The 14150-nt window shown below is 39.7% G+C and overlaps 1 protein-coding gene across 5 annotated transcripts in view; it reads left to right on the top strand.

Moving 5' to 3' along the window:
- PCSK5 (proprotein convertase subtilisin/kexin type 5) overlaps positions 1 to 14150 on the top strand; it is a 436446-nt gene that overhangs the window by 228371 nt on the left and 193925 nt on the right. For all 5 annotated transcript variants that reach the window (XR_011431390.1, XM_005604948.4, XM_014735411.3 and 2 more), the window contains exons 11-12: positions 10576 to 10693; positions 12589 to 12777. Coding sequence is in view for 4 of the 5 variants with exons in the window: in XM_005604948.4 (XP_005605005.1) it covers positions 10576 to 10693; positions 12589 to 12777 (307 nt within the window). In the remaining variant the exon portion in view is untranslated. The remainder of the gene's footprint in view (positions 1 to 10575; positions 10694 to 12588; positions 12778 to 14150) is intronic.

The raw sequence follows: 14150 nt of genomic DNA, 5'->3' as shown, positions 1-14150 counted from the left end.
AATTATATCTCCACACTCAGGGAAAATCCCTGATAGATGACTGAAGAAGGTCATTTCTCAGCAACAATAGGAGAAAAGGTTATGGACAAGAAGTTAACTTTGCTTCAAAGCCCCACGTCTTTCTTTTTCTGCACGTGCTATTTTAATGAGTTTTGAAGAAGAGCAGTTTTTATGCAGCTGATTTGCAAAAGGCAAAGAGGATAAAAATGTTCCAATGTTCATTTGTGATATATAGATAAATTCCTGAAATGTTTCTCCCACTGTACTAACTCGTTATTCTGAGGATTATGATTGATTTGAGCACCTTAATTGAAAGAAACACTGTGTGGCTTATAGAGACCAGTAGTCAATGGGCACATAGAGGATACATGGAGATTCTGAACACTTGGGATGGAGCTCCTGTGACTTTGGGCGAGTTCTTTTAAAGTTCACGAGTCTTAATTTTTTCACCTGTAAAATGTGAATAATACTATCTTGCTATAGAATTGTTGTAGAAATTTCATTAGCTAATATGTAAAAAGCATATGTAAGATATTATTTTTACCTCCCATATAAAAGTTCTTTTAGGCATCTTATTTTGGAAAGCATGCTTGATATATTAAATGCACTTCAACTGTGGAAGCAGTAAGATTAACAAATAGATATCTTGGTGCATTTAGTATTTCCAACATTGCAATTGAGCATGATTTTGTGTCTCAACTCGGTCAAACCCTGATCCTGTCCTAACAATGCATGAAACTTAACTCCTTGAGTGATGTGTATTCAAAGAAGGAAATATCTTGATCAACCTGTGCTTGAAGAGGGAGGGATACGCATCCCTAGATTAATCGGGAGAACTTTATCTTCTTAAAATATTGTTATAAGGAAGCAAAAATGTGTGTGGTAGCCCATATGAAAAGATACTGGCGTGATGTACTGTTTAGTCAACTTTCATTTCTTGTGCTACTGGCATGAGGGAAGGGTATTGGTGAGTCATGCCTATGGAGACCCAGCCCTGTGTTGGAGATGTCAGCTTGATTAACCAGGCTTTATCAGCTGGGGCTCCAGGAGAGCTGCTAGCCCTAATACTCTCAGGAAGAGGTTCTCAAAGTGGGGTCCCTGAACCAACAATATCAGCATCGCCTGGGAACTTGTTAGAAATTCGAATTCTGGGTCTTAACTCAAACTACTCATCTGTGGGACTGAGCAATCAATCTGTACTTTAACAAGTCCTCTGGGAGATTCTGATGTGCATGCAGGTTTGGGAACCACTGACCCAAGTCATCCACTGTATATAATGAATTTACATCTCTCCTGTGCATTTGAATGGTGTTAGTGAGGTACCATCCTGAGAAGAAATGAAAAAATAGTCTCTCAGATCAGTTGTTTTTCATTTTCCTGTAGTTTGGATAAGGGGTCCCATTTGTGAAAGGTGCTCTCAAAAAATCTCAGCCCTTGTTGGTCCCTTAGCCGTTCATTCTCCCAGCCGCATTCATTCTCCTTTCTGTCAGCTGGACCATAACCCTCTGTTTTCAAACTTTGTATCTCACTTCTTAGAGTGAAAAAAAGTTTCCATTATCCTACTGCCTTAGTTCTGTCCTTCTGTACTCCACCAAAAATTCCCAACAAGTAGTCTGAATTAGCTGCTTCCGTTTCCTTACTCTTCAGCTCCTCTGTAATTCCCTGCCATCTTGTTTCTACTTGCACCTTTGAAGTGAAATTACTCTTAGACTTTCAGCCATCTCCTGCTTGGCAAATCAGAGGCCTCTTGTTTTTCTGTAGGATTTCTTTCTTTGGGTCTGGATAGTCCAGATCTTTCCTTGTCTTTTCTGATGCAAAGATATAGCCCTTGTTCTTCTTTGACACTTTACTGCTTCCTTTCTCTCCCTTCCTTTCACCTTGGCCATTCCCTAAAGTCTGTTGCTTAGAGAGCTCTGGAGGGAAGGCACTCTCTCTTTCTTTCCTTCTTCCTTTCCCTCTCTCTCTCTCTTCCTCCCTCCCTCTCACATCCTCTTAATTCCACTGCTTTTCTTTCACATCCCTGCCTGCCTTTCAATTACAAGTTTCACTTCCTTATTAATAATTTTCATTTCTACATCTTCAACATTGACTTCATCCATTACCAATTTAGAATCTCTGCACAAGGCTCTCCCTATGTCATTTAAAACTCAAAACTTCCAAAACAGAATCTATCAATCATCTTTTACAAAAGAACTTCTCCCTGAAACATGCCTCCGTCGTCACGGGTACCCTTCTCTAGATCACCTTGTTCTCTTTGACTCTTCTCCCTGCTCAGTCTCCCACATCATGTGAGTTGTGAAACTTCATGGCTCCTTTCTTATCTAATCTCTTATATCATAACCTCCCATGCCTGCACCATTGAAATAACTAGTTCCCTGCTTCAATCTTTCTACCCTTTTGTATCCCATTTACCAATGCCAGATCAATCTTTCTAGAATATCAGTTAAATTATGTCATTTCCTTGATCGTTGGCTACTCATTGCTCTGAATTAAATCCATCCACATGATTCCAGGCTCACACAGCTTTCTTGAGGAAGCTACCATCCCAAATATCCTGGTCTCATTACTTTCCCCCAGTTGTACCCCCGTGAATCCAAATCTTAGTCAAGGATGTAAGATCCATCTCAAATCTTATTTCTTCTAAGAGAATATACAGTCCTCACTAATGACCTATTTTACTGAGACTTTACAGAAATTTCTCTATTACTGACCCTTAAGCTTAAAAATTATTTGTTTTATGTAAATGAAAGGGAATGTTCATGAGAAGCTTTACATAGTACTTGAAACTTGGAAGGATAAGTGTGTCACCTTTCTTCCCAATGAAGTGATGGCATTCCCAGTTGCAAGGAATAATTTCTTCTATGTTACCACTCTTCTTTGTGCTTTGCAGTTCTCATATCAACAGTGGATGTTGGCTCCATATCAGGTGAGCCATGGATGTATGAATGGATGGAATAACCATATCTTTGCAGCCACTGCTAACCACTGAGTGTGAAAATACACTCACTTAAAATGAGTATCAACTGGATTTTCTATTCCTTTTTCTCATGAGAATTTAAGGGAAAAGCTAAAGTAAAGGAAAATTAAGTGAAGAGTTATCTAAAAATAATATGTGAATAATTCACAAGTAAGAATTTTGTCTGCAGTCTCGTCAAGGTCCCAGTCTGGTAATTGTTTGTTCAAGTTATACACCAAGAAGGTCTAGGCTGGGGAGCAGGCATATGGTCAATCTAATCTTCAATTAGCGTTTACCCAAAGGCCCTCATAGTACCTTTTTTTATCTTGTTCTCATCTCTGTCCAGACAATCTTAGTTTCCTAAAAACAAGCACAGTTGTGATCTGCATATGCCCCGGGATACATGGCTGTGTCTCGCCAGCTGGTCAAGTAAATTTCCTACCTCCATTCAAGGAATCCTAGTCAATTATCTTAAGCAAATTTCTTGCTTATTATAACCATGTTAGAAGAAAATAAAAGGAATGGCCAGAGAAAAGAAGAAGATAATTTGACATTTTTTTCTTTCCTTAAAATTGAAAGAGGCCCTTGAGAGAAGGCAGGCATATTTTCTTATCTTAACTCTGCAAATTTTAAAAAATTTAGTATAAGTATGTACTTATACATGTGTATCTATAATGTAATAAATTGCGTATGTACACACCCATGGCTAATGGAATACATTGTACGTGGAGAAGAAGAACTCAGCAGTGTTTTCCTAAACTCTTACTTGGTCTCCGTGTTAATGAGCCTATCTGACTACCTACAGCTGCTGACCAATCCCATCCCAAGGGCAGCTTTGAAGTGCAGACCCTGCAAACAGCCACATATCAGTGTCTGGAAACTTTCCACATGCAAGTCCTCAGTAGAGCTGGTGATGGCTGGCATGTTTGGATCTGGCTGGAGTTGTTACTGGAACCTGAGATTTTAGGAAAAGCAAGGGGAAAATAAAAACAAACCATGCAGAACAAGGCAGGTGCTGGCTGCTCTGTTTTCCTGCCCCAGGGGAGTCTGCGTTTTGCATTGTGAAGCAGAAGAAAGCACTGCAACTACAGTTCTGATTCTCTCTAGGAAACCTATGTGCCTTTCACCCTGGAATCTAAAATGGTACATAATGGAGAGATAGATGTCAGAGAAAGGGAAGAAATGGGTAATTCTGGAAGCATCCTGGCTTTCAAATGTCCCCGGTATTCAGGTGTAGCGCTTCTGACAGGAGACTGAAGAGTGTTACTTTCCACTTTTTCATCCTTATGAATCTTACATTTCCTGTTTTCATATTCAGCTGTTTATTTTTACTTTAAAATGGCAGTACTTCAAGAGATTACACTGAGCCTGTGGGATGAGGTGACCTAGGGAAAGTGTCGTGGGCCCTCTTGGGTTCCGCCGCCTCCTCCTGTTGCGCACATTTGGCCTGGTTTGATTAATAGGCGCAGGAGGTGCAGGGTGCCTGGTGGGAGCAGTTATTTCAGAGCAGGTGGTTCAGCACATTGAGGATCAAAGGACCCAAAGGTGCGAGGACTCCAGCAGCTGCAAGAGCTCTTTGATCTGGGGATCAGAGTTTCTAGTCACCCCGCAGAGCAAGTAGCCCCCCTCAAAATAGAAATTTGCATAGCTACCTTTTATTCTGGTGGTTTACTCATGGGTAGATGAGAATAGCAACAGCCTGTTTGATGGCAGAGGACACCCAACAATCGTGGTTGACTTTCAGTTCTCCCACTGTCTGCTCTCAACGCCTTATTCTCTGCCATGTTTACCACTAATGCCCATCCCCTGCTGACCACTCAACCCCAGTGCCGCCCACTCCAGGGCTAGTGGTTTCCTCGCTGCCCCAGTGAACCACATGCAGACCTGGTGAGTATTTAACCAAGAGGCTCCATCCTGGCCCCTGGAATGTCCTCCCCACATCTCCACCTCACTGAATCCTACTCGGGCACCAAAGCACAATTCAAGTCTCTCTTTCCCCTCTTGGGTCATCTTACCTGACTCTAAATTTCTGCTAACATTTATGGAGTACTTTCTATACACTGGGCTCTGTTAGGGTCCTTCATACCCGTTGTCTTTTTTAATGATTTCTTACTCTTTTGGAGTCTTTTTATAAACACTTACAGTGATGACATGGTTAGTGCTTTTAATTGTTTCTCAGTGAAATCATAAAGTTATTCTTGTCTCACTCTCTGCCTGACTGAGAACACGGATCATTTTCTGTTTCTTTTGGACCCTCACTGTGTTGAATACATAGTAGGTGCCCCACATGCCACCAGTGATATAGTAATTAATAGGATAATTTATTAGGTTATATTGATGAAGTGTATTGAAATTGACACTTTCTAATAATAAAATAATTGAACCTAACTTATCAATCTTGTTTCACATTTTGATGATTATGTGCATCTTAACAAATACAAATATAAGTTCAGGATGCCTGTATACCCTCCAGTTACTAGATCATTAATATCAAAAGATGTGAGAGCTCTGTGCCACTCCATAATAGCATCACATGACTATCTCAGTTCCTCATAGGGTAGCCACTCTCTGGGTTGGCCCATGAATGAGGGGTTTTCTGGGACACAGGACTTTCAGTGCTAAAACCAGGACAGCTCTGGACAAACCTGGACATTTAGTCACACTAGTTATAAGAAGTGATTTCCTCAATGGAAGAAATTGTCTGTACTTTCATATTAAATACTCAGTAATGGAAAGCTGTCATTTAGTTGCATTTTTTTCAGTGACAGGCAAATTTTAAATTTCTCATAGGCTACTTCTAGAGAGAGTTTTTGTTGTTTATTCATCCTGTTTTATGCTGGATGCTGCATAAGTGTCTGTACATCTGACAGCTGGTGGCAGAAAAGCCTTCCTTCAGGAAGCTCAAAGACTTAAAACAAACAAACAAACCCCCTTTTTAACCAACCAAGTCCTTTATTATATATACAGTGCTTTACTAATAGTCATTTTAGAGTCATCATAAAATATCCATTCAGTCTAATATAAAAAAATAATAAAATTTAAAATAGCTGACTCCAGTAAGGATAGTCCACTAAAGGAGATAAAAGTAGACCAAATGTCCCTGGTTATAGCTTTCTGTGCTCAGAGACTTCTAAATTTTTTCTTCCTGCTGAGCTTTCCTTTAGAATTGAGTGTTTTAGGCCTCCTCACCAGAACAGTTGTTTAAATTAACTGTATCTGCTCTCAAACTATGCACTCATTCCCTTGTGTGCTTAATGACTAGCTTCTTTTAGTACTTCTTGTCTCATCAGAAAATCAAAATATACCTGCTGGAGAACATTATCTATTTTCTTGCCTTCTCTTGTCCATCTTACTGGCCCAAGCAGGGAGGCCTTTGGATAACTTGGAATAAAGGCTAGCTATATTCTGACATAAGATGAGTCCGCTTTTTTGAGTTTATCTGTGTAAACAGTCATGCAGGCTAATGGAACAAATATAATGTTATGCAGGTTTTTCAAATTCCCTCTATTAAGCTTGTCCAACATCATTCTACCCAGAAATAGATTTACTTTCTGAAATACACCTCATACTTTACTTCAAGATCTTTAATTACTCTGTATACATGCCCTGTTCCAGTGTCTTTCTAAATATTGATTTTTGAGTCTTAACTAATGTTAAAACTATGAATTGAATGTCTGCTGCCCACGCTCCTAGGAATAAAAAATTCTGTTTGAACTGGTTAGATTCCTGTTCACACCAACATCCTAGTACTCTAACTTCATAGTGTTTTGCGTTTTATACAGCGCTTACACAGAGAGGGTTCCACTTGGTCGTCATAAAGTTATTTTCAGGCTCCCTTTTTGCTCTGAGCTTGACATGAGCAAAGTGCATAAATAAAACTGCTTTCATTTTGGAATGACCATATCAGAACTCGTTGTTTGCATGGCATATTTGTTATAATCATAAATTTTTAAAATGTGAATATTGGCTCTATACTTGAATAAATTTTGAGTGTTAACGATACCTTTATAGGAGTCAGTAATAAAAAGAACAGCCCTCCTAACTCCCCTTACAATTCTCTTGTGGACACTTTATGCCACTTGGTGAATTAAATAAAATTTCTCCTACCCATTGCATTCATTCACTTCACAAGTATTTCTGGAAGCTCTCCTCTAAGCCAGGTGCTCTGCAGCCACTGGAGAGAAATCCTGCTCCCTGCAGCCCATCATGGTTACAGTGTGAGAGGCAAGACAGACTTGACTCACACGGTCCCCAAAAGAAAGATCAGTGTTTCTGAATTTAAAGGTAATTTTAGAGTGTGGAAACTATATAAAAAATTAATATATGTCAATTATAAATTGTCACAAAAGAAATTATTAATGCTTCCAAACTGTTTAATGGCTGTTTCCCCTGCTGACACCATGTTTTCAAGGAATTTATCTGCCCCAAACATTCATTCTGTAATTATTTTCTCATAGGTATTTACCAAAAGCCAAACAAATAACTTCCAATCAGAACACATGGAGTTGATATATTGCCAGCACCCTCCACCCAAAAAAGAAAGAAATTCATTTCATCATTTTCTTAGGCTGTGTATCATGATTGTGGATAGATACACAATTTCCAGTATTTTAAAATACTGAAAATCTCCGTTACTGACACAGTGCCCTTCAGTGATGTAATCTAATTCCTCCATATGCCATTAATGTAAATGGTTTTTGTTGACCTGCCAGTCTAGCTTAACTGGAGCTGGTCAGCCTCTTTTCTGAACATCTACTGTGAGTGTTGCATGAATGGACATTGTCTCTGGAGGGTAGGAATTGAATCGGAAAAGGAAACAAATTTATGACCTTCATAAAGACGCAAGGTGCTTTTCTACTTAGCTCAAGTGGTTGTTTAACAGGCATGAAGTGTTTGTTGTATTTGATGACTCTGCATGTTAATTTATGTCCGAATGGCTGTTCAGTTGACAGTTATGGGGGTGGGGTGGGGAGAGCAGCAGCTAATGCAGCTGAACCAGAGGCCAGGCAGCCCCCATCTTGCAGACTATTGAAAGCCCTTGCCCTCCGCAGGCCCCTCCCCACCCTCTTACCCACCCCCACATACCAATCAAATCTTTCATCTTATTTCCCTAACTGAGATAAAATGATCAGTTGTGCTGGTTTAAAACCACTTGATACCAGCATGGAGATATTCGGGTTTTGGGCAGAGTTAGAGAGCCTGGCATACCATCTTCGGCAATAATTTCACTTCCTCCAGGGAAAGAAAATACCTTAGAATGTTCACAGTGAAATGATATAGGCTATGGTTAAGTGGTAAGTGAGAACATAGAATTTACAAGAACTTTAATAAAAGATCTCCACAATTTGGTTTCCTTAAGGCCAAACTTGATATTTCTCCTGTTTCATGTGGACAACTCTGTGTCTTTTAATAAAAGAGGCAAAATTACCTCACATATTATTATGTAACTGAAACCAAACATACAGAATTGTTAATAGCAGTTACCAATTTGTGATGAAGTTATTGATGGCTTTTATTTTCTTTATTCTTTTCTGGATATATTTACAAGTTTTGACAATGAACATGCATTACTTTGGAATAAAAAGAAAAAAATCATTTATAATAAAAGTTACAAACATACACATATAAAAATCCTACATACATCCTTGGCATGCTTGAGTAGGTTTATTCAGTTTTATTCAGTGTGTCCTGTCTGGCTGAGCAGCTGATGTTATAATGATGAACCCTTACATATGTATAGTTTTTTACACAGACTTTCTCACATGGAACATATAATAATACTTAATCAACTTAGTAATGGTGATGGGATAAACAATAATATCCCCAAATAAGGCAATTGTGGGTTAGATATTTTACCTTGTTTGCCAAGAATTACGTGATTAGTTAATAGCAGAAATAGAGCAGTATTTCTGAATCCTAACACGATTTTCCTTTTTTATGTGCTGTAATTTCTTTTTCCTCCCATATGTATAAAGTTCTGCTAAATCCTATGGAACAGGTAAAGAAATATAAGTCCTAGTTCCTACCATCAAGAAGTTTATAATACAGTTAGGGTAAAAAGACATGCTGACAGAGTTAATTAGCAATTCAATTGATGGCACAGTTAAGAAGTGCAGTGAGTAACACAGTGCTTGTCACATGGAAGGCACTCAAGAAATGCTGAATGGATGGATGGGTGGCTGGGTGGATAGATGGATGGGTAGATGGATGAATGGATGAGCAGAAGGGCAGATAGATTGACAAATTAATTAAAGTTATAGAACTAGAAAAGAGAAAAGTTCACCGGTCACAGACAGTTGAATTTCAGTAGATGTCTGTTGACTTTTATTGGTCAGAGAATATTTCAAGAAAGAGATGATCGACTAACTAGGTCTTCAGGAACTTTTAAGAGTAGAATTTGATTCTCCAGAGAGGAAGAGTTGAGGGAATTCCAGGCCAAGGGCTCAGTCTGAGCAAAGGCACTGAGACAGAAAGAGCAAGATGTGACTGGGAGCTGTAAAGGAGAGACCTTACTAAAGCAAACGGTTTGGTGAGGAGGGTGTTATGAAAGTAGAATAGGATTGTATCCTAGAACATCTTGAATTTCATGCTGAAGTATTTAAATAATCCATAAGTATGGGCAGCTATAGCCATTTTTGCAAAAAGCGATTAATGTTAGAAGGAAGAATGTTTTAAGCAACAAATCTGGTAGAAGTATGACTGTTTATAAATATATGAGACAGTTTAATACAAACTGGAGCTTGTAAGTATTCAACGGGGATTTTAAAGTATTCTTAGAAAGAACTGCACGTGTAGATCTTGCTGCATCATTAAAATATTCCCATATGTAATTGAAGTTTCTGAGACAGTTATGTCAAATTCAGCTTTAGATCAATAGGTATTCTCATTGAGAACTAAAAAGATTACAACATTCGAGGATAAGAAGCTGGCATAAAAGTCTGGAGGCCTCCAAATATTTCATGTATAAAGTTTAATAAATTTTTCATATGCTAGAGGAAAGATAATAATTTGTCTTCTGAGATATTCAATCTAAATACTAGATATGTCAGAAAATTGATATTTCTTGCATTAAGTTCTTATTTCACTAGGAGAAGTTGTATACATTGTCGCTTCTCTTTAAACATATTAATTATTTTCTCTTACAAAATCGATGATGTCATCACTTGAATGCAAGTAGTTAACAGTAAGGCCTTGGAGCAAAGTATGTGGGTTACAGTCCAGCTCAACCACTGAATTGCTAGTCAGTCTTAGCCAAGTTTCTCTCTGTACCTCTGTTTTTTCATCCATGAATGATGATGATAATAGCACTAACATCTTAAGACTGTTGGGAGGATTAAATGTAAAAATATGGACTAGTGCCTACCATGTAGTAATAATTCATAAGTGGTAGTCATAAGTGGTAGTAATAATACATAATCAATGAATAATATATATCCATCTTATTTTCTTGTTATGATTGTGTACTTGTTTGATTTGTTTTTTAAATCATTGCTAGAAAGAAAGCTAGTATCCCATTGGGATGTGTCAGCGTTCTCTACGGAGTGAAATTATAACTCAACGTATATAGCATAAGGTACTGCTAGCCACAGTGAAGCTGACCGGCCTCTTGCTTTCCGTAGTGAGCCATCTCTATGGATTTGGACTGATGGATGCAGAAGCCATGGTGATGGAGGCGGAGAAGTGGACCACTGTTCCCCAGCAGCACGTGTGTGTGGAGAGCACAGACCGACAAATCAAGTAATGTTTGCTCCAAGCAGACAGTGTGACAATGCCCTGAAAGAGAGCAGGCCAGCGCAAGTGCTCGAGACAGCCCTTTGTTACACATGGAAGCTAAAAACTGGTGTAGTGTTTTCCTACTATAATTATAAAATTCTGATAGCATGTCTAGGATTTTAAGCTATTAAATCCACACTAGTATAAGCCAAAGATTTTTAAAAGAAAAACATCTCTTAAAGGGGGATTTGAGGGGACCCTTACAGATGGGCATTCTTAAGGTTTCTACTCTCTCAGTATTTCTAGAGCATGGTACATATTCTCCATAAGTCAGTGTACTCCAAAGAAACCAAACCTTCTGTTGTGGAAACTTACCTATATACCGTGGAGTTCTCCAAAGAGTGGTACAAAATGCACAGCAAATGAGGTTGCAGTTGGCTCAGAGATTCCGAGGCCTATTCCTCTGTTTCAGTGCACAAACTTGGAGGCTGTGCTGACAGGGTTTACCAAGCAATAATGTGAAGTCTCTCCTAGGTGCTGAATCCAAAGAATAGGCTCCATCTTCATGACTTTATTAGTGTTTTGTTTTTGGCTTTCTTTTTATAGTGTTAGCTCACAGAAAAATACTTATGAACTTTGGTTTGTGAAGAAACTCGAGCCGTTATAATTCTTGAGGAAATTTGTTAGGAAGCAGAAATAAATGGACTAAAGTTTTAGGGTTCTTTCCATTCTACCCTTTTGTGGCAAAGAAGGAGAGAAACAAAATAAAAAGTGAAAAATTAACTAGTATTTGTTGAGCCCTTATTACGTGGCAAGCTAAGTGTGAGAAACTTCATGTTTGTTTTCTTAGTAAAACCTTGTAACAACTTCGGTGTTATTCCCATTTGACAAATAAGGAGATAGGTCAGAGGGAATATTTGATTATTCATTCACAAATTTCTTACCAATTCAGTAACTGAATTTCTTGCACTCACTGGATATCCAGCACTGAGCCTTATATTAAACATAGAAAGGGGCATGAGAAATGCTTCCTGCCTATATGAACTTACGGTGTAGTGAGAGTTAAGCCAAAAAATAATGATAATTAGATAATTACAAATTATAATAAGTGAATGTTGGAAGTAAAAAAGGTAGAAAATAGGAGGTGAGGGGCATCTTGTTCCTCAATGATGGTCTCAGAGAGTGAAAGTTAAGCTTTGACCATGAAGGGAGAGAGAGTCAGCCATATGAACAGCAGCAAAAAAGTCCTTCAGGCAGAGTAGTGTATGCAGAGTCTCTGAGGTGGGAAACTTGAGTTATTCCATAACTTGAACTGATGCCAGAGTGGCTGGAGTCTGGTGTTCAAGGGGGACAGTGGCACAGGAGGAAGCTAGCGAAGAAGACAGGAATCTGTAGGCAAGAGGGAGGTGTGTGCCCATGGCTTATAGAGCAAGGAAATGGTAGACCAGGGATTTGAACGAAGGTTGTGCTAATCCCAGGCCTCTAGGGGACCACAGTACCCTATATCAGTGGTTCCCAAAGTGTATTCCATAGATCAACAACCTGACTGTCACCTGGGAACTTGTTAGCAATGCACATTCCTGGGATCCACCCCCAGCCTCACTGAATCAGACACTCTGGGCCTGGCCAGGGCCCAGCAATCTGCATTTTAACAAGGTGCTACCCTCAAGTTTGATATCCACTACCTGCATGAAGATAAAAAAAACCTTAATTCCCCCTTTCCTCTCACTTGCATCTTTCCTACTGTATAGCCAGTGTTAATTCTTTAGGTGACCCAGTCATTTGGGTGATAGTGCTGTGTTGTTTAGTATCCAGCGACCAGCTGCTTGCTTTAGATCATATAATCATTTCAGGCCTGCAGGGTCACTCAGGGACCTTTGCCACGTACTTTGCTCAAACTTGTCCTCTCTCTGTTGCAGGACAATTCGCCCCAACAGTGCGGTGCGCTCCATCTACAAAGCTTCGGGCTGCTCCGATAATCCCAACCACCATGTCAACTACCTAGAACATGTAGTCGTGCGCATAACCATCACCCACCCCAGGAGGGGAGACCTGGCCATCTACCTGACCTCTCCCTCAGGAACCAGGTCCCAGCTTTTGGCCAACAGGTACAGTGATGGCCTCTGCCTACCAGAGTGCAGGGGTCACACCCACACTCAGCTATTCTATAGGGAAGAAAGGGTCAGCTGCTCCTTACTTACTAACCTCAGAACTAACCAAGGGGACACTTAGATGTCATGATGGGACAGGCATAGCTCTTACTGTTCATACGTAAGTAGAAAGTATGGAGCTGCCTAGAATCTGTAGGCATGGAACAGTATAACATTTAATAGTTGGCTAATATTGAAAAGATGCTGCAGAAAAATTGAAGGCCACCTGTTGTTGTTTATCCTCAAGAGGAAATGCAGAGCACTAACTCCTAAGGCCTCTGAAATTCTCTCCCCTCCCCTTAAGTGTCTGCTGGCATTTGTCACAGGTTAACTGAATTCTCTTGCCAAGCCCTTCCAAAGTTAAAGGAAATTTTTTGTTTTAAAACAGGTTTTGGCAGGTTTTTTTCTGCAAAGAAAAAGTTAGTAAATGTTTTGAGGTTTGCAGGCCATGTCTCTGTTACAGCTTTTCAACTCTGCCATTAGAGGGCAGGAGCCATGGCGGACAGTATAAATGAATGGGCATGGCTGTGTTTCAATAAAACTTATAGAGAAACAGGCAGTGGGCCAGATTTGGCTTGAGGACTGTAGTATCCTGACTTCTGTTTTCAAGATTGGCTCTCTAGTCTCTATTGCCCAAGAGGGCACTCAGTTTCTCTTCTTAACCTCTCCCCTTCTCCCTGCTCCCTCCAAACACTTCTCCAGCAGGCAGTTGTATTGCCAAAATCCTGTTGAAAGGCCAGAATCTTCTAGCACAAGTTTTCTTTTGCTCCATTGGGTCCATTTGCCATTTGCTTTTAAAATCCCCAAACTTCATCTGCTGTAGAACAATGAAAAAATAGCAATAGCGTTTCTAGGTGACAGTGACTAGGAGTACAGAATCCAAAATCTTCAAGTGCCTTTTATTTCTGTGCCTTGAAAACTTGTATTCCTCTTTAAAACCTAACATCTTCCATTAGGGAATGGGGAAGCCTGGGCTTAGCACTTTATGAAGCACAGCTTTGCCAGAATAAGTGTATGCAGGTGCAAAGAACGGAAGGATGCTTTGGCATCAGATCGCTGGACATGCCCTCCTCGTGCCCTCCTCCCTCTGCAGACAGAGGTCTCAGCTGCCGCCTGCCAGGTAATTGCCATTACCTGCCCAATGCTTCTTTCCAGCAAGCAAGGCCTTCAGATGCGCAATTACCAATTACAAGATTAGTGGAGGTCACACCAGCTGTTGTTACCGAAGCCAGGGAAGGCCTTTTTCTCTGCTGTTCTTTTTTTCTTTTCTTTACCATGTGATATTGTGATTTATAATAAGAAATATATATTTGGTCTAAGTCTCTGTTTGC

The sequence above is a fragment of the Equus caballus genome, chromosome 23 (assembly GCF_041296265.1).
Source record: "Equus caballus isolate H_3958 breed thoroughbred chromosome 23, TB-T2T, whole genome shotgun sequence".
NCBI lineage: Eukaryota > Metazoa > Chordata > Mammalia > Perissodactyla > Equidae > Equus > Equus caballus.
Note: the sequence above shows the minus strand (reverse complement) of the source record. Positions and strands in the feature narration are given on the sequence as shown.